The following is a 26240-nucleotide window of genomic DNA, read 5'->3' as shown; positions in this document are numbered from 1 at the left end:
CGCAAGCCCGGTCCCAGTCTCCTGGCCTGCCGGCTTGCGGTTGCACTCCAGCTTGGTGCTCGCCACACAGAGATGCTTCTTGGCACCTAATGGGCTGTCATTCTGCTGGGCACAGGAGTGCTTTTGGGCACCACCCCTGAGGGTGGACTAAGTGGACACTTAAGGGAGATGTATTCTCTTTAAAGGACTAGCGACTAAAATGGTTTACAACTCTTCTAACAAGAGGAAACGTGGTTGGTTATAAATGCTGGGGCAGTCGCCAGACTGCAGGGATTCACCCAAATGCTGAGGGTGCTGTCTCCTGCTCCTTTGTTTACTTTGCGTGTTTGTACGTTTCCGCCCTCATACATGTGTTGCTTTGGTAACCCCCAAAAGGAGAAACAGGTACTGGGGTCAGCAGCCAGTGGCCCACTGCGCCCTCCTCACTGTGTACCCTGGTGGCTCCCGCCTGTCCTGTTCTCTGTTTGGGGTTGGGGGCGTTTACTCCACTAGGTTTCCGCCTCTGTTGTGAGGCTCCTCTACAACGTAAGCAAGTCACTTAAGTGCTCACCTCGCTACAGAAGTTGTTCCTATTCCTTTTCTGCTCCCACCGAGAGCTCTGGGGACACTTCTTACCTTTTTAGTTTCCTTCGAGTCCTGTCAGGACACCTTGTCTTAGGTGTTCCTTATCACAGCGGACAGATGGGGGTGTGTTTAGTGCCCATTTGATGGCATGTCTATGAGCCACCTGCGCCCTGTGAGTAACAGATGCCTGGGCCCTGGGGTTAAGTACGGGGAATTGCTGGATGGACGTGGTTCTGCCTGTTCGGCCAGCGGAGGGTTCAGATGGATAGCATTTACTTGTGAACAAGACCTGAGGGCCACGACGACAGGCCTGTGCTTCCCCAGCACACAGCCTGGAACTGTGGCTGGCACTGAGCTGAGAGGGGACCTCGCGGAGGCCCGGGGACACTTGGGGAGCTGCTGGCTGGAGCTGCGCAGCAAGGCCCTTCCCGCATTGGCTGCCTTTCCCCAGAGATAAGAAACATGAGACCCAGGAGCTTGACATTGCCCAAGGTCGTGCAGCCAGGCTGGCTAGTCAGAGGGAGAACCTAGAACTGGCTGTGTCCCCTCCCTCTCTCCTGGAGCAGTTGTCCCCCTTGAGTCAGGGCGACCACGTCAGGGCCTAACCCGAGTGTCCTCTAGGTAGAGGCTGGTCTAGACACAGAGCTCTTTGCATCTTCCATCCACTCCAGAAACACTGTCAGGAGCTGTGCTCTGTCGGCCATTGATCCTTATCACTAGGAAAGTAAAATTGATATTCCCAGAAAAAAAGGTGCTTGGTGGTGATTTACTGGTGGCAGTTACTGGTTGGTGGGTACAGTATTAGGGGACTTGGCTAGGATTTAGATCAGGAGGTATAAGTGGAGCCAGCAGTCCCTGTTCCTGGGCCCCTTAATGTGCTCACGTTGAGTGCCCCAGCCAGTGGCTTCTGGGGTGGCATCAGCGTCCCTGGTCGAATGTATTGGGGTGCCATAGGCCAGGGCTCCGTGTCAGGGATTGCTGTCAGAGTGATGCCCCTGTGGGTTTTCTCTCCAATTTGAATTTAGAGCACATGTTCAGGCCCATGCTTTGTAATCTGGAGTTAGACTTTTTAAAAAATGTTTTATTTAGTGATTTCAGCGAGAAAGGAGGTGGGAGGAGGGAGAAGAATTGGGGGGAGGGGGCATTGAGCCGTTCTGTATGTGCCCTGACCAGGGATCGAACCAGCAACCTTTGTGCTTAGGGATGATGCTCCAACCAACCAAGCTATCCGGTCAGGGCTTAGGTTTGGAAATCTGGGAGTGAGCTCACACATTGAATTTGGACTGAGTCCTCTGGGCTCCTCCGTGGCCTGCCTTGTGGTACAGCCTGGGGACCTGGGTCAAGCTGTCCTGACAGAACAGCCATGGAGGTGGGGTCCGAGGTGGCCACCTGCAGGCCACGTCTTATGTCACCACTCGCGAGATCTGCTCCACACAGTTGGGGGACCGCAGATGAGGCTGCTGTGACTCGTTAGGATTTAGAGTGCTGTCAGAACAAAACCAACCCGCTGTCTCTGTGCGGCCCTTGTCCGTGCAGGCTTTTTCATGGTGCTGAAAGTTACAGGCCAGTAGTTGGTGGAGTTACATTTAAGATATTTGTCACCAGGAGTTCCAGTGAAGCATAAGGTCTGTGGGACCCGAAAGGGATGGATTGGGACTTGAAGTTCTTAAACAGAAGGCTGTCCTTGGAGTTCTTTTTACCTGAGGGCCCCCCCCCCCACTCCAATAGGGAGCTTTAAAAAGTCAAAACAACACAGAGAAGTCATTGTCTGTGATCCCAGCCCCCACAGGGAGCCCCACTTTCCCTCGAGCTGCCCTTTCAGAGGCTGCCATCCTATTGTGCAGATGCCGTGTTGCCCGCTTTTCATCCAGCTCACCGTGGGCACCTTTCATTCATGGCAAATGAGGCCCCGTATCCTTTAAAGTAATAGCAGTGTTATTACGTAGTGAACCATTTTTAAAACCAAATTGCCACTAATGGGCCATTTGGTTGTTGAGCGGGTTTATCCGTATAAAAAGAGCTGTATGTTTGGTCTAAAAGTGTCTGGTTCATTGTGGGGAGGGGTGCAGACATGGCGTCTGCCAGAGGCCTGTGCCTGCGGTGGGTCCCCTCCCTTCCCGGCCGCTGCACCCCAGGACAGGTGTCTGCCTCCCGCTGCCCGTGCTCTTGGCTGGAGTGTGCCGAGCAGTGAGGCGGGGTTGGCACCGCTTTGCTCGGACCCTGCTCTGAGGTGGACAGCTTTCGTGTACTGTGTTCTCCTTAAGCTGCGGGCTGCCCGCTGTCTTTAGGGAAGTAGGGGAGAGGAGGTTGCCACCTCTCCCTTGCCGGCTGGCCGTGGTTCTGGGAGCTCTGCTGCCTCTACGCTCTTGGTGGGGAGGAGGGGGTCTGGCCTCTGTGGGGGTATGGGGATAATGCAGGGTCCGGGGTGGCACTGCCTGCGGGCAGGGCACTGGCTGTGTAGCCATGACCTTGGCTTTTTCAGTGTTGAGATTCAGCCTGTTTGTCCCTCACTGTAGATGAGGTTTTCTGTGTCCTGGCCCCTCTCTCTGTTCTTTGAAAGCAACAAGCAGTGCTTTTTTGTCAATGAGTTGTGTTTTGGCTTCAGGGCAAGGAACACCCCCCCTTCCCCCGTCCCCAAGATGAAGGTGTGGGGGTACCTCTGTGCCAGCACTGCTTCCTCTGTGGACTCTGGGCTTATCAACACCAGGACACCCTCCCACTCTGGGTTGCTGACCGCTCTGTCCTCTCAACAGACTAGACTGAGGTGTCCAGGCCCTGTGCCTGGGGCCTTATGCCCCTGCTGGGCACATGGACCCCTCTCATGGTCAGACTATTGCCAGGATGATGGGGGGAGCCATTCTGCAGGGGTTCCTGTACTCATGTCTGAGCCCCCCGAGGCATCCAGCTTGTTGCACTGAATTTCTGGGGGTAGTGCTCAACTTGGTGGCTGAGGAAGTACAGCCTGGATGTGTGTGCTGGGGGATCCTGCCTGCTGGGTGGGGGAACTGCAGGGGCTCCACCCATGCCCAGACCTGGCCTGTCTGCCCGAGCTACCCAGGGTGGTGTGACTTCCCCACGTGGAGACTGATGTGAGGGGTACACAGGGGTCCGATTCTCCAGCACTGCCTTCTCCTCCTGGATTTTGGGTGGGCAAGGATGGGACTCTGGCTCTCTTCTGCGTTTGCCAAGGACTTTTCTGTAGCTGCCAAGTGGCTCCGCGGCTTGTTGTGTTGTGTTGTGTTGGTGGAGGGCACCCAGGCTCTGGCCTGTCCCACTTCCTGTGGTGGATGCCAGCCTGAGCCGGCCTCAGGCCCCCAGGACTTGTGCTGAGGAGGGACACCAACGTGCCCGGCCTGGCAGCACTCAGTGCCATGGCTCAGGACTTGTGCTGAGGAGGGACACCAACGTGCCTGGCCTGGCAGCACTCAGTGCTGTGGCTCAGGACTTGTGCTGAGGAGGGTCACCAACGTGCCTGGCCTGGCAGCACTCAGTGCCGTGGCTCAGGACTTGTGCTGAGGAGGGACACCAACGTGCCTGGCCTGGCAGCACTCAGTGCCGTGGCTCAGGACTTGTGCTGAGGAGGGTCACCAACGTGCCTGGCCTGGCAGCACTCAGTGCCGTGGCTCAGGACTTGTGCCGAGGAGGGTCACCAACGTGCCTGGCCTGGCAGCACTCAGTGCCGTGGCCAGTGCCCCGTCCTGGCTTCTCAGTTCTCTGCAGCCAGTGCGAGGGGCCGGGACCCTTGAGGGCTTCGCTGGTTTGGGGTCTCGGGCAGAGTGTGGTGTTGGCCGGCCACCTGCATGTCTGTGTGCTCAGAGGAGGAAGACTGGTGACACATGGCTCTCGGAGCCACGTGCTCTCATCGGCGCCCGCTCTGTCCCCAGTGCCCCGCGCTTGGCCCAGCTGTGGGGTCCCCTCTGAGATACCCCCTGCCCCAGGCCTGCCATTCCCCTGGTTCCCTGTGGCTTCCATCTCCTTTCAGCTCCAAAACTGACTTGAACTGTTTCCCAGTAGGAGATGGACAGTCAAGAGAGAATATCCCCATCATGAACAATGGCGACATGGAGAGAGAGAGTTTCTTTGAAGGAAAGAACATGGCACTTTTTGAGGTAAGTTGCACTTTCTCCTGCAAAAAGCAGGGGTCAGTCTAGTACATTAATTTGGACAAGTGAAGAAGCCGTGGTGTCAGTGCCCCCCAGTCTAAGGGTGGACTGAGGGGTTGGGTCGCCTGACTGGACGCTGTGCAGGGGGAAGCTGGCAGCCATCCTGTCCCTCGGCCCTTCCACTGTGTGCCTCTTACCCAGTACCTCCCTGTGAGGCTCGGAGTGGCTGGCTCCTGGGCTGTCTCAGAACCCCTGACCCCTCTTGCTGGGTGAGTGGCTTTGCTCAGTGTGGCCTGGAGCCTGATCTCTAGCCCTAGACCCCTGACTTCAGACTGGCTGTGACAAGGCTGGTTGGCCCTGTTCAGATCTGTGTGCTTTAGGACCAGGGGCAGAACCGGCCTCCAGATGGCCCTGGAAATGGGCTCTCTGGAGTGTCCACACGGCCAGAGCTCTGCTGAGTGATTGACCTGGTCAGTTTGCGGTTGTTTTAGTTTGGGATCCACATGACTAATTCCATGTCTTGGTCCCAAATAGGAGGAAATGGACAGTAACCCCATGGTGTCCTCACTCCTCAACAAGCTGGCCAACTACACCAACCTGAGCCAGGGCGTGGTGGAGCACGAGGAGGATGAGGACAGCCGGAGGCGCGAGATCAAGGTACCCCACCTGCCTATACCCCGAAACCTTCCAGGACCCCCTCAGGGTTGCTCCCCTTCCCTCTGTTTGTCAATGATAGGACAGTTAGTCTCTTACCATTTTCCTGTGACATTACTTCTTAGGGATGTGTTTCTAGGAATCTATCCTAAAAAACAAGCAGAGCTGCCTTCAGGATTCGTGTAGAAAGAGGTTCTTTGGGAGAATTTCTAAGAACCACGCCACACAGATGCCCCTGAGGGGCTAGTGGATTGTGCACAGCTTCGGGCCAGAGCCGGATTTAGGATGGTGTCTGTATGGGTGTAGACGCCCATGGAGGGGGCTGGTGGATTGTGTGTGGCTTCGGGCCAGAACCAGACTTAGGATGGTGTCTGTATGGGTGTAGACGCCCATGGAGGGGGCTGGTGGATTGTGCGCGGCTCTGGGCCAGAACCGGACTCAGGATGGTGTCTGTATGGGTGTAGACGCCCATGGAGGGGGCTGGTGGATTGTGCACGGCTCTGGGCCAGAACCGGACTCAGGATGGTGTCTGTATGGGTGTAGACGCCCATGGAGGGGGCTGGTGGATTGTGCACGGCTCTGGGCCAGAACCGGACTCAGGATGGTGTCTGTATGGGTGTAGACGCCCATGGAGGGGGCTGGTGGATTGTGCACGGCTCTGGGCCAGAACCGGACTCAGGATGGTGTCTGTATGGGTGTAGACGCCCATGGAGGGGGCTGATGGATTGTGCGCGGCTCTGGGCCAGAACCGGACTCAGGATGGTGTCTGTATGGGTGTAGACGCCCATGGAGGGGGCTGATGGATTGTGCGCGGCTCTGGGCCAGAACCGGACTCAGGATGGTGTCCATGTGGGTGCAGACAAAGCCACAGTGCGCATCGTTGTGTTGAGTGTGTCTCTGTGGGAGAAGGATGGCTGATTATTTGTTTCTAACTTACTGTATTTCCCCATGAATAAGATACACCCTTTTCTGAAAAATTTGGGGTCTAAAAACTGGGTACGTCTTATACAGGAGGCGCGAGATCAAGGTACCCCACCTGCCTATACCCCGAAACCTTCCAGGATCCCCTCAGGGTTGCTGGAATTTTATGGTGAATAAAATTTGAGTTCAATAACTTTATGTAATACATTTAAAAAAAATTTTAGGCCTCAAAATTAAAGTATGTCTTATGCATGGGAGCATCTTATACATAGAGAACTATGGTACTTCTCTTTGGTTTTTAAATTCTCTTGCAATAAGTATGTATTACTTTAAAACCAAAGATACAAACTAAAAAAACAAACAAACAAAAAAACCCATTTAACCACTAGCAGAATCCCTCTAGTGTAGGCCGCAGCTTCCAGGGGTCCTGATGGGCCATCTCTCTTCCTGCCTCCCCTGCAATCTGGACAGAAATGGGCATTCCCTAAGCCTTGGCAATAGTTCTACTCTTCTGGTCACCTCTTCTGCAGCTGTCTTGCTGAAGGGTAAAAACTGGCTTTTCTCTTTTAAGTGGTAATATCCCCTTTATTGGCTCTGAGAACACCACAGGAAGGGTGCAGTGTTCTGAGGGAGGGGCTTGTGAACCGGGGCTGTTACCCAGTGAGCAGGATACAAGGCCATGTGGGGCTTGAGCCCCTGGCCTCCCTGAGGGGTATGTTGCTTTCTACAGTGTTCTGCCTGCTGGGTGGGATGACTAAGTGACCCCCACAACGCTGAGCTGGGACAGAGTGGGAGGGGGTCTCCATGGCCACCTCCTTGCCCATCTCTTTGCCACCCCAGCATGTCCCCTGCCCATCAGGCCAGCACTGGGGCCGAGGTGCCAGGAGCTCAGTGTCCACACAGCCTTGCTCACTTTCCTTCCAAGCGCCTCCCTTGTGTCCATGTCTGGCCTGATCTTGGCCCCTTGGGCTCCAAGCCAACGCCCTCTTCCTTCTCCTCCCTCTGACTGTAAACCCAGCAGGATTAACACTTGTTTCCTGACACTCGAGGGTGTTGCTTCTTGTGTTTGAGAAAAACTACTTGTTCAGGATGGAAGTAGTAGAGACGGGAACCTGAGGTGTGGCCTCCATGTCTAGCCCTGATTGCCTGTAATTTTTTCTTCTTCTTCTTTTTCCAAGTAAGAGGAAGGGAGCTACAGACTCCTGCATGCACCCCGACTGGGGCCAATGCTCTGCCCATCTGGGCCATGCTCGCAAGAGAACTATTTTTAGTGCCTAGGGTGGAGGCTCCATAGAGCCATCCTCAGCACCTGGGCCAATGTGCTCAAACCAATCGAGCCATGGCTTCAGGAGGGGAGGAGAGAGAGAGAAAAAGAAGGGGGAGGGGGAGAGGTGGAGAAACAGATGGTTGCTTCTCCCATGTGCCCTGACTAGGAACCAAACCTGGGGCTTCTACATTTCTGGGCCAACGCTCTGAGCCAACTGGCCAGGGCCCTTGATTACCTTTTAAGCAGAGGACAGTGGCCTCACAGCAGTGTTGTGTCTGGACTGCACCTTTCCTGGTCTCCTTGCCATGATTGTCCTGGTTCCTCAGGAGCCTGTGGCCATCCTAGTTGTTCATGTAGCCACTGCCCCACCCCCCGCCAGGCAAGGAGCAGGTGATGCCATATGGGAGACTACAGCTTCTGACGGGTGCCCTGGGCACTGCCTGTGGTTTCATGGGCTCTTGCTCTGTTTTCACTGCAGGAACCCAGCTGTTCATGCACGTATTTGTCCCTCTGTCTGCTGGAGCTTGTGTTCCAGGGAGCCATTGGACTGCTCCAGGAAACAGATGCTTTTCTGTAGGGACCTGGGTCCAACTGCTTCCTGAAACCAACCCCCAGTCTCAGCTTGTGGCGTCACCAGGGCCTCCGCCTGCTGCTTCACCTTTCCCCAGGCCACGTGGCATAGCCTAGCCGGCCCCAGGTGTCCTCGCTGCACAGACAGAAATGCAGCCCAGACCCCTCGTTGAAGTTTCTGTTGAGATGTAACCCAAGTGTTCAGCCTGGTGAATCTGAACAAAGCACGTGGTAGGGACCCACAGCCAGATCGGAACCTAGAACGGGACTGGGTTTCACTTGCAGGAGGGGCGGCTACCCCGTGACCCTCAGCAGGGCTGTGTAGCCAGGTGGGCAGGTGTCAGTGGCTATGAATCTGGTCATCCCACTTGGGACTGAGTGTAGGTCCTTGGGGACGGGAGGAGCGGCTGCCCCTTATTGTCCCTCTGATGACCAGACACAGGAGCTCGTCCCCAGAGATGGGATGTTTGTTTCCCCCAAGGCTCCATCTCCAGGGCCTCGGAGCTGGTCAGGTGGATCCTTCAAAGCTGCCTTTTATGAGAGAATTGAAGGCCACTGTGCCCTTCCAGGGTGACTCAGGACCGTGTCAGCCGCTGGGCACAGAACTGGCTCTGGTCAGGCGGGCCCACGTGAGGCCTGGAGTTCCAGCTACTCTGACTGGAGGGCTTGTTTCAGCCTCCTCTTGTGGCTTATTGATCTCTTCGTATGTTCACTAAGATTATAAAATAGAAGCCGGCAGTTTGCATTTCCATTTTCATCTTTATACAGTTGAAATAGGCCCACCCTGCATGTAAGTCCCATAACCACTTATATTTGCACAGAAAGCACAGGTGTCCATGGGTGGGCGGGGCTCGGGGGCTGCACTGGCCGGTGGCTGGAGCTTGGGGCCAGGCCTTAAAGGAGCCGCCTGTGGGATCCGAGTGTGCAGGCTTTCTGACTCTGGCTCCCTACCCTGCAGGCTGTTCTCCCCGCGCGGTGCTAGGATCTGTGGGGGCTCTGTGGTCCTGTCTGCACTCAGGGGCAGGTTCCTGTCTATTGACTGCTCCATTTTCCCCCAGAAGGCCATCTACTTCCTTTAATGGGGGTTTAGCTCATTCTCCTTGGGGCGTTTGCCCTCTGGCTATCTCGCTGGGGCTGGCCTGTGTCCTCATGAACCCCAGGGCTGGAGCCCTACTCTGAGCCACCACACAAGGGCCTTGTTTTTGGTCAGCCTTGTCAGTCACAGGAAAGCTTCCTGGGTTGGTTTTGTTTTTTAATTCACCTAAATTCAAGACATTTTCCCCACTAAATAGCATCTTCTCTTTACAACCAGATGTCCCCAAATCTCAAGTGTGCTGCCTGACTATGGTCACAGGTCACAAGGGGGTGCTGGGGCCCCTGGGCCTTGTCTGTCCTCTGTGGTGGGTGTGGGGCTGGCCTGCTGGTAGGCTCCCGGCCATGCTGCCACCCTTCCCTCTGGGCTGGCCTGCTGGTGGGCTCCCGGCCGTGCTGCCACCCTTCCCTCTGGGCTGGCCTGCTGGTGGGCTCCCGGTGCTGCCACCCTTCCCTCTGGGCTGGCCTGCTGGTGGGCTCCCGGTGCTGCCACCCTTCCCTCTGGGCTGGCCTGCTGGTAGGCTCCCGGCCATGCTGCCACCCTTCCCTCTGGGCTGGCCTGCTGGTGGGCTCCCGGCCGTGCTGCCACCCTTCCCTCTGGGCTGGCCTGCTGGTGGGCTCCCGGTGCTGCCACCCTTCCCTCTGGGCTGGCCTGCTGGTGGGCTCCTGGCCGTGCTGCCACCCTTCCCTCTGGGCTGGCCTGCTGGTGGGCTCCCGGTGCTGCCACCCTTCCCTCTGGGCTGACCTGCTGGTGGGCTCCCGGTGCTGCCACCCTTCCCTCTGGGCTGGCCTGCTGGTGGGCTCCCGGCCGTGCTGCCACCCTTCCCTCTGGGCTGGCCTGCTGGTGGGCTCCCGGCCGTGCTGCCACCCTTCCCTCTGGGCTGGCCTGCTGGTGGGCTCCCGGCCGTGCTGCCACCCTTCCCTCTGGGCTGGCCTGCTGGTGGGCTCCCGGCCGTGCTGCCACCCTTCCCTCTGGGCTGGCCTGCTGGTGGGCTCCCGGCCGTGCTGCCACCCTTCCCTCTGGGCTGGCCTGCTGGTGGGCTCCCGGCCGTGCTGCCACCCTTCCCTCTGGGCTGGCCTGCTGGTGGGCTCCCGGCCGTGCTGCCACCCTTCCCTCTGGGCTGGCCTGCTGGTAGGCGCCCGGCCGTGCTGCCACCCTTCCCTCTGGGCTGGCCTGCTGGTGGGCTCCCGGCCGTGCTGCCACCCTTCCCTCTGGGCTGGCCTGCTGGTGGGCTCCCGGCCGTGCTGCCACCCTTCCCTCTGGGCTGGCCTGCTGGTGGGCTCCCGGCCGTGCTGCCACCCTTCCCTCTGGGCTGGCCTGCTCATCCCATGGGCTTTCCAGGGTCACGGCAGACGTTTCCATCAGACACCCTCCCAGCACTGCCCTCCCACAGTGATCCCACATCCTGCCGTGTTTCTCTGTCTATGGTTGCAGGCTTAGGGAAGGGTGTGCGCTGTGAGCCTGGGCGGCCAGTCCTCAGCTCTCGATGGTGCCCCCTGATCACTTCCTCCACGTGGGTTGAGACATCGCTGATTTCCGCCAAGAGCTGTTGTTACTGCGTCTTATGTGGTTTTAGGGAACGAAACTGTCTCTAATCCTCCTGGCCCCCACTTCTCGTGCTGCGGTCTCCTGAGGGTCTAGAATCTGGAGCTGCAGTCCTGTTGCACAGAGCCTGGAGCCTCTTGCTCCCATCTTTTCCCAAACTTTCCCACCTTCCCATCGTGCCCCTCGCAGGGGAGGGAGGCCCAGCTTGGCTGCTCCTCTCCCTGCTTTCTGGCAATGATGTGGTCTCCTGGGCAGCTGGGGTCCCGCTCTGGAGTCTCCTGGAGCCTCAGTTTATTCTGGGGTATGGTCTCCCCTCAGCCATTTGTCAAGGTCCATGTATGCAGCTGAAGCTGTCCCTCTTGATTCTTTCCTTGTCCTCCTGTTCCTTGGACCTCTTCCTGAGGCCTCAGGGTGTGTGGCTGTGGCTCCCAGGGGAGGGATCCTGAGGGGGAGGGCAGAAGTCTGGCCCCTGCCTGGTGTAGGCCTGGCCTCCCTGGAACCTTTGTTCTCTCTCTCAGAGCCCAGGCATGGGCACCTTCATCGGCGTCTACCTGCCCTGCCTGCAGAACATTCTTGGCGTGATCCTCTTCCTGCGTTTTTCGTGGATCGTGGGCGTGGCCGGCGTCATGGAGTCCTTCCTCATCGTGTCCATGTGCTGCACGTGTGTGAGTGACCAGGGCGGTCCCTGGGCATGGGGTTTTTGCCTTTGGGGCAGTGGCAGCTGGATTGCAAGGACCAAACCATGTGGACAACTGTGGGCTCTCCAGGGTCCGCTGCGTTTCAATCTGAGGTTGCCCATGTGGGTTCTATCCCATGATGGCCTCCTCCCGGTACTGGTGTGACCACAGGGAAAATGCTTGTGGCCTGGGGACTATGACCAGGCTGTCCGTTGGCCACAGAGAGTCTTTTTTAGCTGCATTTTCAGAAGTACAGGGGCCAGCTGGGCACCATCACCATTCGCAGGAGTCCTGCACTTTGACCAGGTCTCCTTTCAATTGGATTTATCTGGACATTTTCAGGGACCTTGTTTATAGAAAAGGACACATGTTGGTGACTTGTAGAGCCCCAGACCCCAGCATGACATACCCACCACTTGGCTCTGTGCCTGTGTCCCTGTCTGTTAGTGACCCATAGTCTCTTTTTTCTGTTTCGTTGCATCTTGTTTACCCTCTGGATGCTCCTCAGCGCCTCTTCCCCGGCTGCACTTTATCCTACTTCCTTTACTGTTAGGTGGTGACTAAGCTGTCCTGTCACCCTTTGTCACCTGGAGGTGGCTATCTAAAGAATTCAAACAGTGTAGATGAGTAGGAGCCCCTCCCCTGCTCCCCGCTTCCCAGCGCCCAGACCCCGCAGAGCTGTGCCTAATGGCCTCGCCGCGTTCTCCTGGGTCACAACGTGTTTCTCACCTTTAAGAGTTGGGAAGTACCTGGAGTCGTGCCTGGCACACACGAAACGGAGAACAAGCTGGGTGATGGGTGGGGCTTTTCAGGTGGCAGACAGGGCCCTGGTCACTGTGGTCACCTGGTCCTTCACTTTCTAGGCTTTCCTTCTGGTGCTTAGGTTGTAAATTAGTTACTCCCCAACCTACAGGTGTAGCTGCTTTCTGAGCAGGTGGGCACCTTATACCCCATTTGGGGTGGGCACTCAGGCAGAAGCTGGCCTTCAGTGCCAGACAGGGTCCTGAGGCAGGTGTTTTCTGGGCAAAATGAAGGAGCTCAGTTTTGGGAGTTAAGGGGGAGAGAAAGTGAGGCTGGGGGCTGCAGTCCTGAGTGTCTGAAGCTTCGCCTGCTCGTTACTCAGCAGCCCTTTGTGATCAGGAGCTGGAAAGCGGGCAGCTGGGCCTGCTGGCTGGGCTCTACCCCAGGCCTGGGGCTGTGCTCTCATTGCTGGGGTGGCCCTCAGAAGTGCTCTTCTAAAAGGGACATCTGTCTTTTTGCAGACAATGCTGACTGCCATCTCGATGAGTGCGATTGCCACTAATGGTGTGGTCCCAGGTAAGGAGGTGCTGGAGGCTGGGTCATCTGAAGTGAAGCTTTTCTTTTGTGGGTAGTAACTGAGCTTCGCTTCGCTTCACTGTGGATTTAGTAATGCTCCACTTTCATTCTGATGATGACCTTGACATTAGCCCTTCGCCCAAGGTGGCTGTGGGTGAGGCAGGAAGTGGGGTCCTGTACCAGAAGACCCAGTGTGGACATGCCCTTACCCACCTGGAGGTTGCTGCTGGTCATTTGTGTCCAAGCACAGAGCTCTCTACATCTAGAGGGGTCTGGTGGGTGGGTGGGAGGGGGATGTTCTCCACCTGGCCAGGCCCTTCCAGAATCTCTGTCCGCAGTGACCTCCCCCCACCCCTGTCTTTGGGCAGAGATGCTCTGGGCTCTCACCTGCATGTGGACTCTTGAGGCCTTGTGTCCCTGGTATCCTGGGGCCTCTTCTTGTGTTTCCCCCAAGGGCCCGGTGGGGCTTTGCTAAGACCAGGGTGGTCCCTGGTCACCTGCGCTAGTGCTCAGAGGCTGTTGGCCAATTGGGCTCCACAGAGCGGGAACCCACATCAAAAACCCAAGATTTTTTCTTGTCAAACTTACACCTTTGCTGTCTGGACAAGAGGCTGGCATTTTATGACTGGATGGGTCCCTTTGATTCTGAAGTTTAATTTCTCACAAACCATCATTTTTTTTTTAAACCAACAAAACTAAAGCACCACAGCCTCTGCCCGTTGCCTCTGGCACTGTCTGACCAGGGATGGGAATACAGGAGAGGCTGCTGGGGGTAATTGGGAGAGGGGACGGGCTCTGATCTGTTCCCCATGGGCTTCACATTGGCATCTGAGCCCTGAAGTCACAGCTGTTTTTCCCCCTTTTGCAGCTTAGCTCCTGGCCCTGGTATGGGGAGGGCAGTGCCTGCAGGGTAGTGAGCTCGGCAGAGAAGGGAAGGCGGGTAGGCACGCAGGCCAGTGCTGTGCCCAGTTTGTACCTTAGGCTGTGTTGTCCCATGAGCAAAGATGCAGGCAGTTCCTTGGATTCAAGGGACTGAAATGATGTCACCTCGTCCCCCTGCAGCCTGTGCAGCCTGTGTGTGTTTAAGGGGGGCCCAGCTTCTTCTGCACCCCAAGTCCTTGAATCGCTTCCCCTCCCCCAGAATATCTCGGTCCTCACAAAGAGCAGCAGCTGTGTAGAGGCCGTGCTCCCACCAGCCTTGGAGCGTGAGGTCCCCGGGGGGCTGCGGCCTGGCCATGGGGACCAGTCTCCCTTCTCTCGACGCGCCGCTGGGAGGTGGCACTGAAACTTGGTGCTCGAGGACTGGGTACAGTGTGCTCACTCGGAGAGATTATTCTAGTGGCTGATGGCTTTTAGGTTTGCTTTTTAGAAAGAGGAACATGCCCTGAGCAGTTCTCCAGGCATTCCTGAGTCATGCTGTGGTCTCCTGGTCAGTGTCTGAGCATGGACTCAGCTGTCTAACAGAATAGCTAGGGACAGACCCAGGGGGCGTGGGCGTCATCTGCACTCTGGGAGTGATACAGAAATGCTGCTTAAGCAACCCTGGGTGCTCGAGACTTTTGGGGCAAAAGTTAAGAGGATGGAGGTGTTGGTCTTATGTCAAAATGTGCAGACATATGGGCTCTGGCCCCTGCTTGTGGCTGTTTTTCACCATGACCCTGATTGGTCCCTAACCCGCTGTTTATTGTTTGGCATTTTTTTGGCAGCTGGCGGCTCGTACTACATGATCTCGCGGTCCCTGGGGCCAGAGTTCGGAGGGGCCGTGGGCCTCTGCTTCTATCTGGGCACGACCTTTGCAGGGGCCATGTATATCTTGGGGACGATTGAGATTTTTCTGGTAAGTGCTTTGTTGCGGGCTGGTTTCCCTTGCCGGGCGCCACCTCCAAGGCCAGCGCTTCCTGTCAGGCCTTTCTTCTCCGCTCTTGTTCCTGTCCTCTGGCGAACATTCTGGGCCCCTCTGCTGGAGGTTTTCCCCTGACACTGGAAGTTGAGATACTCCGTCTTTTCGTGTGTTTGAGATAGACGTGCCCTCCTAGTTTGCCAGACCCCTCAGAGGTCGAGGTCTTTGGGGCCCCCTGCCCTTCACTCTCAACTTTCCTTGTCCTCTGGTACCAAGGGTGTGGCTGCCAGAAACACCAGGCTCTTGATGGTGGGCCATGGGGTGGCGTGCTCCCTGAGCTTTGGTTTGCATGTCCCTGTACCTGGTCCCACCCACTTCTTAGAGCTAAGTCACTGGTCACTTGGTCCATCACTCCAGCAGGATACACCGAGCATCTATCAGGGATGTCCGCACTTGGTGCCAGCCCAGTGTGGTTCTGGGAGGACACTGCTGGGCTGGCCCCGCTCTCCAAGGCTGGTGTGTTCCTGTTAGTAGAAAAACATTGCTTTTCTATTAAATTAGAGAAGTGGGGGATCCTTGTGTTCCGATGCCGCCTGACTGTGAAGGTCCTAAACTTCATCTCAGAATCGTGCCCCGTCTGTCACCATTTGAAACCTGTATTTTGTGTACCTGAGGGTTTCCTATAGATCCATTCTGGTGATGTGGGGGCCCTCGGGGAAGGAGGGAGCACTAAGCCTCCCCCAAAGGGACCCCTTCAGAAGGTCATGTCTGGCCCCGTCCTTCACCCCATGTGGTGATCTGCCAGGCAGGGATGGATAAGCTAAGCTGCCCTTCTTGATCTGCTTTGCCCCCACAGACCTACATCTCCCCTGGCGCAGCCATCGTCCATGCCAAGTCACCAGACGGTGAGGCCGTGGCCCTGCTGCACAACATGCGAGTGTATGGGACGTGCACGCTGGTCCTCATGGCCATGGTGGTCTTCGTGGGCGTCAAGTATGTCAACAAGCTGGCCCTGGTGTTCCTGGCCTGCGTGGTGCTGTCCATCCTCGCCATCTACGCTGGAGTCATCAAGACTGCCTTTGACCCACCAGACGTCCCGTGAGTCCCATCCTCTGTCAGGGGTCCCTGGTCCTCGGTCCCTCTGCCTGGATCCAGTCTGTAGGATGCAGCATTTCGTAGTTTGTAATTCGGGTTTCATCTGTGGCTGTGACAGTGGGGCCTGGGGTGGTAGCACCGTGTGTCTGGCAATCTTATCTTTCCTCACTGGCGTCGGGGATGAGCGGTCAGGATGCTGTTGTAGCCAGCCATCTGCAAGGACAGGACAGGAGGCTTGGTGAAGGTCCAGGGGTGTATCGATTGGCTGGCAGCCCTGAGGACAGTCAGGCAGCATTGAGCGCCTCCCCTCCCAGGCGCGGCCTCCTCGCCTAGGCCTCATGAAAGCCCTCAAGTGGGTTCTTTTCTTGTTCCCCTTTTGAATGAGGACACTAAGTCACAAGGAAGTGGCCTTAGGTCACAGAGTGAGTGAGCGAGCTGGTGGTGGTGTGGCTGGTGTTCAGGCAGCAGGTGGCCCAGTGGCCTGGGAGGGGGCCCCTCGATGCTCCTGTGCTTTGCTGTCTGCATTGGAGGAAGGGAGCTGCAGGGTGGGAATAGTCTCGTTCATTCCTGTGTCCAGCATTCCAGAACAGGGTGGCAGAACAGACCATCCCTTAGCCCCACTCCGTGTGAGAGCTGGACTCGTGCTCAGACACTGATTTTCACAGCTCATGCAAATGCTCCCGTCATGCTAAACGGAGGGCGTCAGAAGCTGCTTACAGGGGACCCTGCAGCCTCCACCTGGCCACTGAAGAAGGGGTGCAAGTACCCTCACACGGGAGCCACATGTCTCTTCACGCCCCACTCCCGCTCCAGGGTCTGTCTGCTGGGGAACCGCACGTTATCAAGACGCAGCTTTGACATCTGTGCCAAAGTCCACACCACCAACAACAGCACGACGGCCACCACCGCGCTCTGGGGCCTCTTCTGCAACAACTCCATGCCCAGCGCCACCTGCGACGAGTACTTTGCCCAGAACAACCTCACGGAGATTCAGGGCATCCCCGGCGTGGCCAGCGGGGTTCTTCTGGGTGAGTGAGTGTCCGGGGGTGTTGGCAGGGCTGTGTTGTCCAAAGCCCAGTCCTTGGGAACCTGTCCTGCTGCCCAGAGCCCACGGTTGTGCCGCCCCTTCCCTGGCGCTGACCTGCCAGGCCCCCTGCTTGGCCCGGCTCTCCCCAGGGCTGTTGTCGTGTTGTGGAAGCCAGTGGTTCAGGGACTCCCTAGTTGATCTTTACATTTTTAGGACTTCATAGCAGCTCTGTTAATAGGGAGAGTAATTAACCAGTGGGGACTGGTTTTTCCTGTCTCCAAGTTCTTCTGTGATGAGAAATTGAGCTGGCTCCCCCACCACACCAGGAGGGAGGCCTGCCCTTTTACGGGGAATGAAGTGGAATCATCCTGAGGCCGTGGTCACTGGGTCCCTAGCTGCCTGCCATGGTAGATCAGTATCACATGTCCCTCAGAGGCTGTGATGACAGTAGGTATTGGGGGAGCGTGGGGGCTCTACTGAGTTGAGCTGGGTGGGCAGAGATGGGTCAGCTGCAAAAGTTCACCTATCCCTTAGCATGGGGATCCTGATGCTCAGAGGCCCCTAGCAAGTGAGCCCAACCCCTACGTCTGGGTTTGGGCGGAGCAAGACCCTTGGAGGGAACAGCTGTTCTAGGTCACACAGGGAGGGAGAGGTAGAGACAGGGCACCCTGTTTTGAGGGAGCAGGGAGAGGTTGGAAGGTGGGAGTGAGGCATGGAGATGACCTGGGGTTGGGGTGTCCCTGTGGGGTATCCGTGAGGGGTCCCTGTGGGAGGAGGCTGAGGGGCTGGGCTCCACAGCAGGGACCCTGTAGGGGGTTTGGGAGGAAGCGGGTCTGTGTGGGGAGCAGGTCACAGACTGTGATCTGCCCAGGGATGCATTTGCACAGGTAAGAGGCAGTTTCAGGTGTCACCTCGATTGTGTGGGGGAGGGGGGCTGTTGCTGCCCCTTAGGAGTCCTCCATCGGTGAGGGGATCTGTGTGAAGGGACCGCCGACTGACTTCCTCCGCATGGAGACCTTCCCTCAGAGCCCTAAGGCAGCTTGTCAGGGACACGCTTGTTCAAGTGAAGTCTTTCCTTTAAACTTGACGTTAGAACCAAAATCTTTCACTCGGTGATTAGGCGAACAGTTTCCTTAGAGGTCAGTTTGAGTTTGATGTCCTAGTCCGTGTGTGAAGTTGGTTGCATGTCTGCTGTGCCTCCTCGATGGCGTGAGCCCTCGTGGAAGGTTCTAGAGTCCTGTCACCCATCCTTTTCTCCCCCCACAGATAACCTGTGGAGTGTGTACACGGACAAAGGGGTGTTTGTGGAGAAGAAGGGTTTGCCGTCGGTGCCAGTGCCGGAGGAGAGCAGGACCAGCAGGCTGCCCTACGTCCTCACCGACATCATGACCTATTTCACCATGCTGGTCGGCATCTACTTTCCCTCCGTGACCGGTGAGGCCTCGGCATCCCAGGCCATCTGCTCCCTCCCTCAGCTCTCACACAGCCAGCCCTGTCCCTTTCTCCCCCCACCACCATTTTCTTTCCTGTTTGGCTCAAGAAGTGAGCGTAATCTGCTCCTTGTCTGTTCTGAGTGGGAACACAGGAAATCGTATGGCTTAAGAGAGCTTTGTTCCATGCTCTCTAGAGAGACCCGTGTTACAGTACTTACTCTGTGACTGTGGTGAGGACTTGTTGAGAACACCCCGTGCACTGTTAGGTTGAGTGGACACAGAGAACTGTTAGTGATCAGGCACTGCAGCCGTCCTTGTCCTTACAAGAGGGTCAGCTGACCTTCTGGGATGGTCCTTCATGTACAAACATCCTGTCCCCCTCCCCTTGCCCAGGCACACACACGTGCACACATGCTGCTCCTGGAGACCACCTCCCACCTGAACATCCCTCAGCCTGCCCCCCACAAAGGGGGAGCCACCAGCCCCTCCTGGCGTGGCCTGGCTGAGCGAGCAGCCTGTGGCTGTCAGTGGGTCTATCCCTCTGGCCCCCGTCAAGGTCAGCTCCTGCTTCCACCACCAGCCTGTCTGTGCTCTGGAAGGCTGGCCTGCAAGGGCCGCTCACCACCTACTTCCTCTGACCTCTCCCTAAGCCGTGGAGTTTAGAGGCGAGGGTTGGGGAGATGTTGACAAGTGCTTCTTTTTAGTCTCCCCTCAAGGTGTGGGGTCATGGACTTGCTTTGGCAAGTGTGGGGGTGTGGGCCTGGCTCCTCCTGCACTCTCCTGCCCCCTGGTGTGAGCCTGGCTCCTCCTGCACTCCCCCACCCCCTTAGTGTGGGCCTGGCTCCTCCTGCACTCTCCTGCCCGGTGGTGTGAGCCTGGCTCCTCCTGCACTCCCTGCCCCGTTGGTGTGAACCTGGCTCCTCCTGCACTCTCCTGGCCCGTTGGTGTGAGCCTGGCTCCTCCTGCACTCCCCCACCCCTTCGGTGTGGGCCTGGCTCCTCCTGCACTCTCCTGGCCCGTTGGTGTGAGCCTGGCTCCTCCTGCACTCCCCCACCCCTTCGGTGTGGGCCTGGCTCCTCCTGCACTCTCCTGGCCCGTTGGTGTGAGCCTGGCTCCTCCTGCACTCCCCCACCCCTTCGGTGTGAGCCTGGCTCCTCCTGCACTCCCCCACCCCCTTAGTGTGGGCCTGGCTCCTCCTGCACTCTCCTGCCCCGTGGTGTGGGCCTGGCTCCTCCTGCACTCTCCTGCCCCGTGGTGTGGGCCTGGCTCCTCCTGCACTCTCCTGCCCCGTGGTGTGGGCCTGGCTCCTCCTGCACTCTCCTGCCCCGTGGTGTGGGCCTGGCTCCTCCTGCACTCTCCTGCCCCGTGGTGTGGGCCTGGCTCCTCCTGCACTCCCCTGCCCCCTTGGTGTGAGCCTGGCTCCTCCTGCACTCCCCTGCCCCGTTGGTGTGAGCCTGGCTCCTCCTGCACTCTCCTGGCCCGTTGGTGTGAGCCTGGCTCCTCCTGCACTCCCCCGCCCCGTTGGTGTGGGCCTGGCTCCTCCTGCACTCCCCTGCCCCCTTGGTGTGAGCCTGGCTCCTCCTGCACTCCCCTGCCCCCTTGGTGTGAGCCTGGCTCCTCCTGCACTCCCCTGCCCCGTTGGTGTGAGCCTGGCTCCTCCTGTACTCCCCTGCCTCGTTGGTGTGAGCCTGGCTCCTCCTGCACTCCCCCGCCCCCTTGGTGTGAGCCTGGCTCCTCCTGCACTCCCCCGCCCCCTTGGTGTGAGCCTGGCTCCTCCTGCACTCCCCCGCCCCCTTGGTGTGGGCCTGGCTCCTCCTGCACTCCCCCGCCCCCTTGGTGTGGGCCTGGCTCCTCCTGCACTCCCCGCCCCCTTGGTGTGGGCCTGGCTCCTCCTGCACTCCCCCGCCCCCTTGGTGTGGGCCTGGCTCCTCCTGCACTCCCCCGCCCCCTTGGTGTGGGCCTGGCTCCTCCTGCACTCCCCGCCCCCTTGGTGTGGGCCTGGCTCCTCCTGCACTCCCCGCCCCCTTGGTGTGGGCCTGGCTCCTCCTGCACTCCCCGCCCCCTTGGTGTGGGCCTGGCTCCTCCTGCACTCTCCTGCCCCGTGGTGTGGGCCTGGCTCCTCCTGCACTCTCCTGCCCCGTGGTGTGGGCCTGGCTCCTCCTGCACTCCCCCACCCCCTTGGTGTGGGCCTGGCTCCTCCTGCACTCTCCTGCCCTGTCTGGTGGGAAACATGGTCTGTAGGTGCAGGTGGTCCCAGTGCCTGGTGGCACACTGTCTGAGCTCTGTCAGCGCTCCCACCTACCCAGCACTGCCACCTTTCTGAGCATGTGGGCACAGCAGGTCACAGCTAGAATATACTCATGAGGCACTGAACAAACCTGCCATTGGTTGGCGTTTCTTTGAGTCTAGTTGGAATCATTTTACTTTATGTACCAAATGGAGCATGAGGGTGTAGGCACTGACACACCTGTGTGTGGGGTGGGGGGAGAGGGATTGGATCCGGCGCCGAGTTAATGTGGAGAGGCCTTGAGTTACTTAGGGCCATGTTCTTTTTATTTATTTTTTATTTTATTTTATTCATTCATTTTAGAGAGGAGAGAGAGAGAGACAGAGAGAGAGAGAGGAGAGAGAGACAGGGGGGAGGAGCTGGAAGCATCAACTCCCATATGTGCCTTCACCAGGCAAGCCCAGGGTTTCGAACCTGCGACCTCAGCATTTCCAGGTCGACGTTTTATCCCCTACGCCACCACAGGTCAGGCTAGGGCCATGTTCTTGTAATGCCTGATCCAGACGTGGCTTTTTGAGGAAGTCAGCATTGGGCATCATTGTCCTGGGAGTTTCTGACCCCCAGCCACGTGGATGAACCCAATTCTTACATGAAAGTGAGTGGAGATCAGGTGCACCCGGAGGCTGACTCTGGTTTTGGTGTCAACAACAAGCCTCTGGGCTGAGTGAGCCTTGCTCTGGTCTTGACTGTGACTTAGTTCATGGTGGGGTTAGCTGTCCCTACGGAGAGTGTGGGACATCTGAGGCCTTTTCCCACGCGCCCAGCTGTTCCACAGCTGCACAGTGACATCTGGGCTGTGCTCTTTGAGGCCTGGGCTGGGGACATTGGCCCCACACAGATACTGTCTTCCTCAGCTCACATCTTTTCCAGCACGGAGCAGCTGAGGTCCCGGGCTGTGTTTGTCCTAACTCAGCCTCAGAGAGGCCTTGGCCAGGGGCATGGAGTTCTCTAGGTTTGCTCGGTAATGGGTCGACTGTGCCTGTGTTTCCATAGGTATCATGGCAGGCTCGAACCGGTCTGGGGACCTCAAGGACGCGCAGAAGTCCATCCCCACAGGGACCATCCTGGCCATTGTGACCACATCTTTTATTTGTATCCTTGAAGGGTTCGAGGCATGGGAGGCTCAGGCAGGGGCTGTCTGTCCATCAGCCCCTTTGGGCGTGAGGGCTCCTGCCCTTGATGCCCTGCATGGCCTGCCACGCTTTGGTGAGCTTCCGTGGTTCAGGTGAGTTCTGACATCTGTCCTTTAGAGAGAGACCTGGGCTGGTGCCAACTTGATGTGAGAAGATAAAACACAACGCTTAGGCTCCATCTCCACAGTCAGTTACGGAATGTGATATCATCCGTAACTACATACAGTAACCATGTTACCTCATGCAGCGTATCACATACACTAGGAACACGTAACTGCATGTGTATTACGTAATAGTCATACACACGTGCACTAGTTGGGTTTACCAACTGTGTCACTGGCATGGAGATGACCTGGGGTTGGGGTGTCCCTGTGGGAGGAGGCTGAGGGGATGGGCTCCACAACAGGGACCCTGTAGGGGGTTTGGGAGGAAGCGGGTCTGTGTGGGGAGCAGGTCACAGACTGTGATCTGCCCAGGGATGCATTTGCACAGGTAAGAGGCAGTTTCAGGTGTCACCTCGATTGTGTGGGGGGAGGGGGGCTATTGCTGCCCCTTAGGAGTCCTCCATCGGTGAGGGGACCTGTGTGAGGGGACCGCCCACTAACCCTACTTTCTCGAGGTGCCACTGAAGTTGGCCCTAAGTCAGTGTCTCCTGCAGGGGTCACACTGCAGGCCCAGCATATCCTCACTGACCTGAGGCCCAGTTCCGTGCTTCCGGGGCTCAGAAGTGAGGAAGGTGCCTGAGGGCCGCTGGACGTGGCAGTGCACCCAGAGTGGGTGGGTGGGACAGGGTGCTCCAGGCCCGCCTGCGACCAGGGCCCTGCTGCCAGCACATGGTGTGTGTCCATCACTTTCTTGACCTGAACTGCAGACCTCTCCTGCATCGTGCTTTTTGGGGCCTGCATCGAAGGCGTGATCTTACGAGATAAGTATGCATCTTATCTTGGTTGTTATGTACAACTTCTAGAAATTTCTGGGGTCAGAGTCAGTTTTCTTGAATGACTTCAACTTTGAAGTTGAGATCACTCAGGATTTCACAGTTTGCATGTGGAGCAGTAAGTCCCCACTGTCCCTTTGTTGAGGTTCTGTTTGGTCTGATGCGTCCATCCCTCTCCTGCTCCAGCCTGGAGCTGGAGGACCATAGTGTCACCTCGGACCCAGCAGAGCCGGGGGGGTGCAGACGGTCCTGGGAGAGGCCATGGGGCACCCTGCTGGCCCAGCAGAGCAGCCGGTATCCCAGGCTGTCACCCACCAACCCTACTTTCTGGTGGGTGCCTGTCCCTCAGCCCCTTGGGGCGTGAGGTCCCCTGCAGGTCTCTAACAGTGAGGCCATGGCTGCTGTCCATCACTTGTGCAGGTGTGACCATGGCCTCACAGACCCTGGGTCGGCCAGTGGCTTCCCTGTTCCTGGGAGGACCCTCGGGGAGCAGGACCCATGTTTCCTCAGGGTCGGAGTGGTGTTGCACCCACTCAAACACAGAAGCTGGGGAACTTCGTCTTCAGTTCATGTTTTGAAAGTCCACATTACCCGCCTCTCCCATAGGTTCGGGGAGGCCCTGCAGGGGAAGCTCGTCATTGGCATGCTGGCCTGGCCATCCCCCTGGGTCATTGTCATCGGCTCCTTCTTCTCCACCTGTGGCGCCGGCCTGCAGAGTCTGACGGGGGCACCGCGTCTTCTGCAGGCCATCGCTCGAGATGGCATCATCCCCTTCCTGCAGGTGAGTGACGGCTGCCCGTGGCTCGGGGCTGCATGATGGTTCCCTTCCGAGAGCAGGACCCTTGGGAAGGAACATGTCTGGAGCGTTCCCAGTTTCTGTCCCGGAACACAGTGTTTACTGTTAAAGATTGCGGGACCCATGTCCCCACCTCCAGCTTGGCAGTCCCTTACCCCAGGTAGTCACTGGGCTGAGGGCGTGGGGTGCAGTGGCTGTCATCGCCCTGTGGGGTGCTGCGCCCCAGGACTGGCCCAGTGTGGTGATGATGATGAGGGTCATGTTGTCCGAAGCCCCACCTTGCAATTGGGGCTAAAGCTTTCTGGAATGAACATGAGGCTGTTGATGTATCAAGTGCCCTGGTGCCACCATGATGAAGACAGTAGCCCGGGTGGCTTAAACAAGACCAGCTGTTCTCTCTGCTGGAGGCTGAAGGTCTGGGGTCAGGGTGGTGCAGGGCTGGTTCCTCCTGAGGCCTCCACTTGGGGACTAGGCAGGCCTCTTCTCCCCTTGTCTGCTCACGTGGCTGTCCCTCTGCGTGAGTCTGTTCTACCCTCTGGTAAGGATTCCAGTCAGATTGGATCATTGGTCGCCTCTTTATAGTTCTCAGTTCCAAACATAGTTATATCCTGAGGTTCTGGGGTCAGGATCTCACCAGGTGAATTTTGGGGACTCAGTGACCTTCATATTTATCGAACAGCTGAGGCGTGACCATGGTTGCCGAGGCCCTGTTGTCCGCCCCTCTCACCGTAGTTTCCTGAAACCGACCCCAGCAGATCTGGGTTTCTTCACCTCTCACAGCTTCTGTCTGTCCACACAGAAGAGGACGGGGTTGTGGAGGGTGCACTGACAGCATGGGGACTATTCTAGACCATGTGTGATGGTCAGGAGGTCAGGCCGTCTGTCCGGGAAAGCGACATGGGGAGGCTGGCCCTGGTGACGTGGAGCCCTCCCTTAACTCCACCTGAGGCTTGACCGGTGGGGCCACCCCACTGGGTCTGCATATTGTGTTTCATTCTGTGTGTCTCTGCAACATGCTCTGAGGGTCCCTTTCCTGAACTCCTGGCAGCAGGAGTGGGTAGGAACAGCTTTTCAAGTCTGGTGTCCCTGAGCAAGGGGCAGACCTTCTGGAATGTTCTGCCACCCCACATGCTGTGGGTGAAGGTCCAGGTGTCTCTCAGTAAAGTCTTTGCAAAATTCTTTCCCCTGGAGGCTGAGCTTAGGACCCCAGGAGAACCTGGTCCAGCACACTGGGCCTTGCCTTGCCCCCTGCCCGGTGCGGCCAGGTCCCTGGGTCTGATGGTACCCAGCTGCCTCACAAGTGCTGGGTGTCGGGTTTTCTTCCCGGGCCCCTGGGTAGTGTGCAGGATGCGTCATGGAAGTCCATTTCTGTGTATGTCGCATCTCTGACATCCTGTGGGTGGGGCCAAGCAGCTCGGGGTATTATTGTTCCTAGGGCCACCTGGCCCTGGCCCTGGTCCCCAGCCTGTGTGCCCTTCTCCCTGCAGGTGTTCGGCCACGGGAAGGCCAATGGGGAACCCACGTGGGCGCTGCTGCTCACAGCTCTCATCTGCGAGATCGGCATCCTCATCGCTTCCCTGGACAGCGTGGCCCCCATCCTCTCCATGTGAGTGCGGGAGGGGCGAGGGCCTATGAGGGCCAGGCCTGGGGATGTGGCTGCCACTATGACCACTATGGGGACGTGAGGCCCTGCTCTCAGGGCTGGCTCTCTGCTCAGGGCACAGCAGACAGGGATGGGCACAGGGGCCTAGGCAGTTCCGGTGTGGGACAGTGGTGCGGATGGGAGGGGGGCAGGGAGGCTTTGAGGAGGGCAGCTATGTGGATGGTGGGGAAGGGAGGACCCACAGCAGGGACAGTAATGTGGACAGGGGCACAGGGAAGCCCCCCAGAAACATCAGTGATGTGGACGAGGGGCCTCATGGGAAGCGGTGGGTGGGGCTCCCGCAGGACAGAGCCGACGTTGGGACCACCCTGGGACCTGCCCCCGCCCCTCTGACACTGCTCCTCCTCCTCGGGTCCCCAGGTTCTTCCTCATGTGCTACATGTTTGTGAACCTGGCTTGCGCCGTGCAGACCCTGCTGCGCACCCCCAACTGGCGCCCGCGCTTCCGATACTACCACTGGTAAGTCTGCCCTGCAGGGCTGCTGCTGGGAGGGGCACCTGGTACATCTGCCAGGCCAGCTGCTGGGGGGGCCTGCAGGCCGGGGGGCGGGGCGGCTGTCCTCTGTGGAAGAGCCCCGCCAGGCTGTGGAGGGCAGCACGCCCGTGTTTGTCACTTGGGGTGCCTATCATGTGGCAACCCCTGTTTTTAGTGTGGGATCCGGGGCTGCTCAGTCTCATGTTCCCCGGGAGTCCGGTGCTGAGTTTCGTGCTCAGCGGGGTGCTGCGTGCCCTGGAGGACGGAGTGAGCGTTCAGCGTTGTGGAAGAGCCAGGGCTCCGACAGGTGTCCACAGGGCCGTTTCAGCCCTTGACTCTGACTCCAGGTTGAAGAACTGGCTGCCAGGCATCCCTGCTGGTTTTTAGGAATAACTAAAAAATAGATTTTCACTAAGAGACCAGTAATGTTTTTTTTTTGTTTTTTTTTTGAGACAGAGACAGAGAGAGGGATAGATAGGGACAGACAGACAAGAAGGGAGAGAGATGAGAAGTATCAAGTCTTTGTTGTGGCACCTTAGTCTCCTTAGTTGTTCATTGATTGCTTTCTCATATGTGCCTTGACCTGGGGGCTACAGCAGAGTGAGTTACCCCTTGCTCAAGCCAGTGACCTTGGACTCAAGTGAGCGATGTTGGGCTTCAAACCAGCTACCATGGGGTCATGTCTATGATCCCACGCTCAAGCTGGTGACCCCGCGCTCAAGCTGGTGAGCCCACGCTCAAGCCAGGGACTTCGGGGTTTCGAACCTGGTTCTGTTCTCAGCGTCCCAGACCCACGCTGTATCCACTGTGCCACCGTCTGGTCAGGCTGAGATCAGTAATGTTT

General features: G+C 57.8%; 1 protein-coding gene across 10 annotated transcripts in view; it reads left to right on the top strand.

Moving 5' to 3' along the window:
* Nucleotides 1-26240, top strand: part of SLC12A7 (solute carrier family 12 member 7) — a 91646-nt gene that overhangs the window by 50233 nt on the left and 15173 nt on the right. For 6 of the 10 annotated variants that reach the window (XM_066243152.1, XM_066243169.1, XM_066243216.1 and 3 more), the window contains exons 2-14: nucleotides 4576-4673; nucleotides 5202-5324; nucleotides 11236-11382; nucleotides 12657-12711; nucleotides 14418-14548; nucleotides 15408-15649; nucleotides 16460-16674; nucleotides 17940-18107; nucleotides 21387-21485; nucleotides 22398-22455; nucleotides 23070-23244; nucleotides 24747-24865; nucleotides 25283-25381. In XM_066243152.1, coding sequence (XP_066099249.1) covers nucleotides 4576-4673; nucleotides 5202-5324; nucleotides 11236-11382; nucleotides 12657-12711; nucleotides 14418-14548; nucleotides 15408-15649; nucleotides 16460-16674; nucleotides 17940-18107; nucleotides 21387-21485; nucleotides 22398-22455; nucleotides 23070-23244; nucleotides 24747-24865; nucleotides 25283-25381 — 1729 coding nt within the window. The remainder of the gene's footprint in view (nucleotides 1-4575; nucleotides 4674-5201; nucleotides 5325-11235; nucleotides 11383-12656; nucleotides 12712-14417; nucleotides 14549-15407; nucleotides 15650-16459; nucleotides 16675-17939; nucleotides 18108-21386; nucleotides 21486-22397; nucleotides 22456-23069; nucleotides 23245-24746; nucleotides 24866-25282; nucleotides 25382-26240) is intronic. The other 4 variants (XM_066243160.1, XM_066243178.1, XM_066243209.1 and 1 more) reach the window with 1 other exon arrangement.

The sequence above is a fragment of the Saccopteryx bilineata genome, chromosome 1, assembly GCF_036850765.1.
Source record: "Saccopteryx bilineata isolate mSacBil1 chromosome 1, mSacBil1_pri_phased_curated, whole genome shotgun sequence".
NCBI classification, from domain to species: domain Eukaryota; kingdom Metazoa; phylum Chordata; class Mammalia; order Chiroptera; family Emballonuridae; genus Saccopteryx; species Saccopteryx bilineata.
This window is presented reverse-complemented; position numbering and strand designations above follow the sequence as displayed.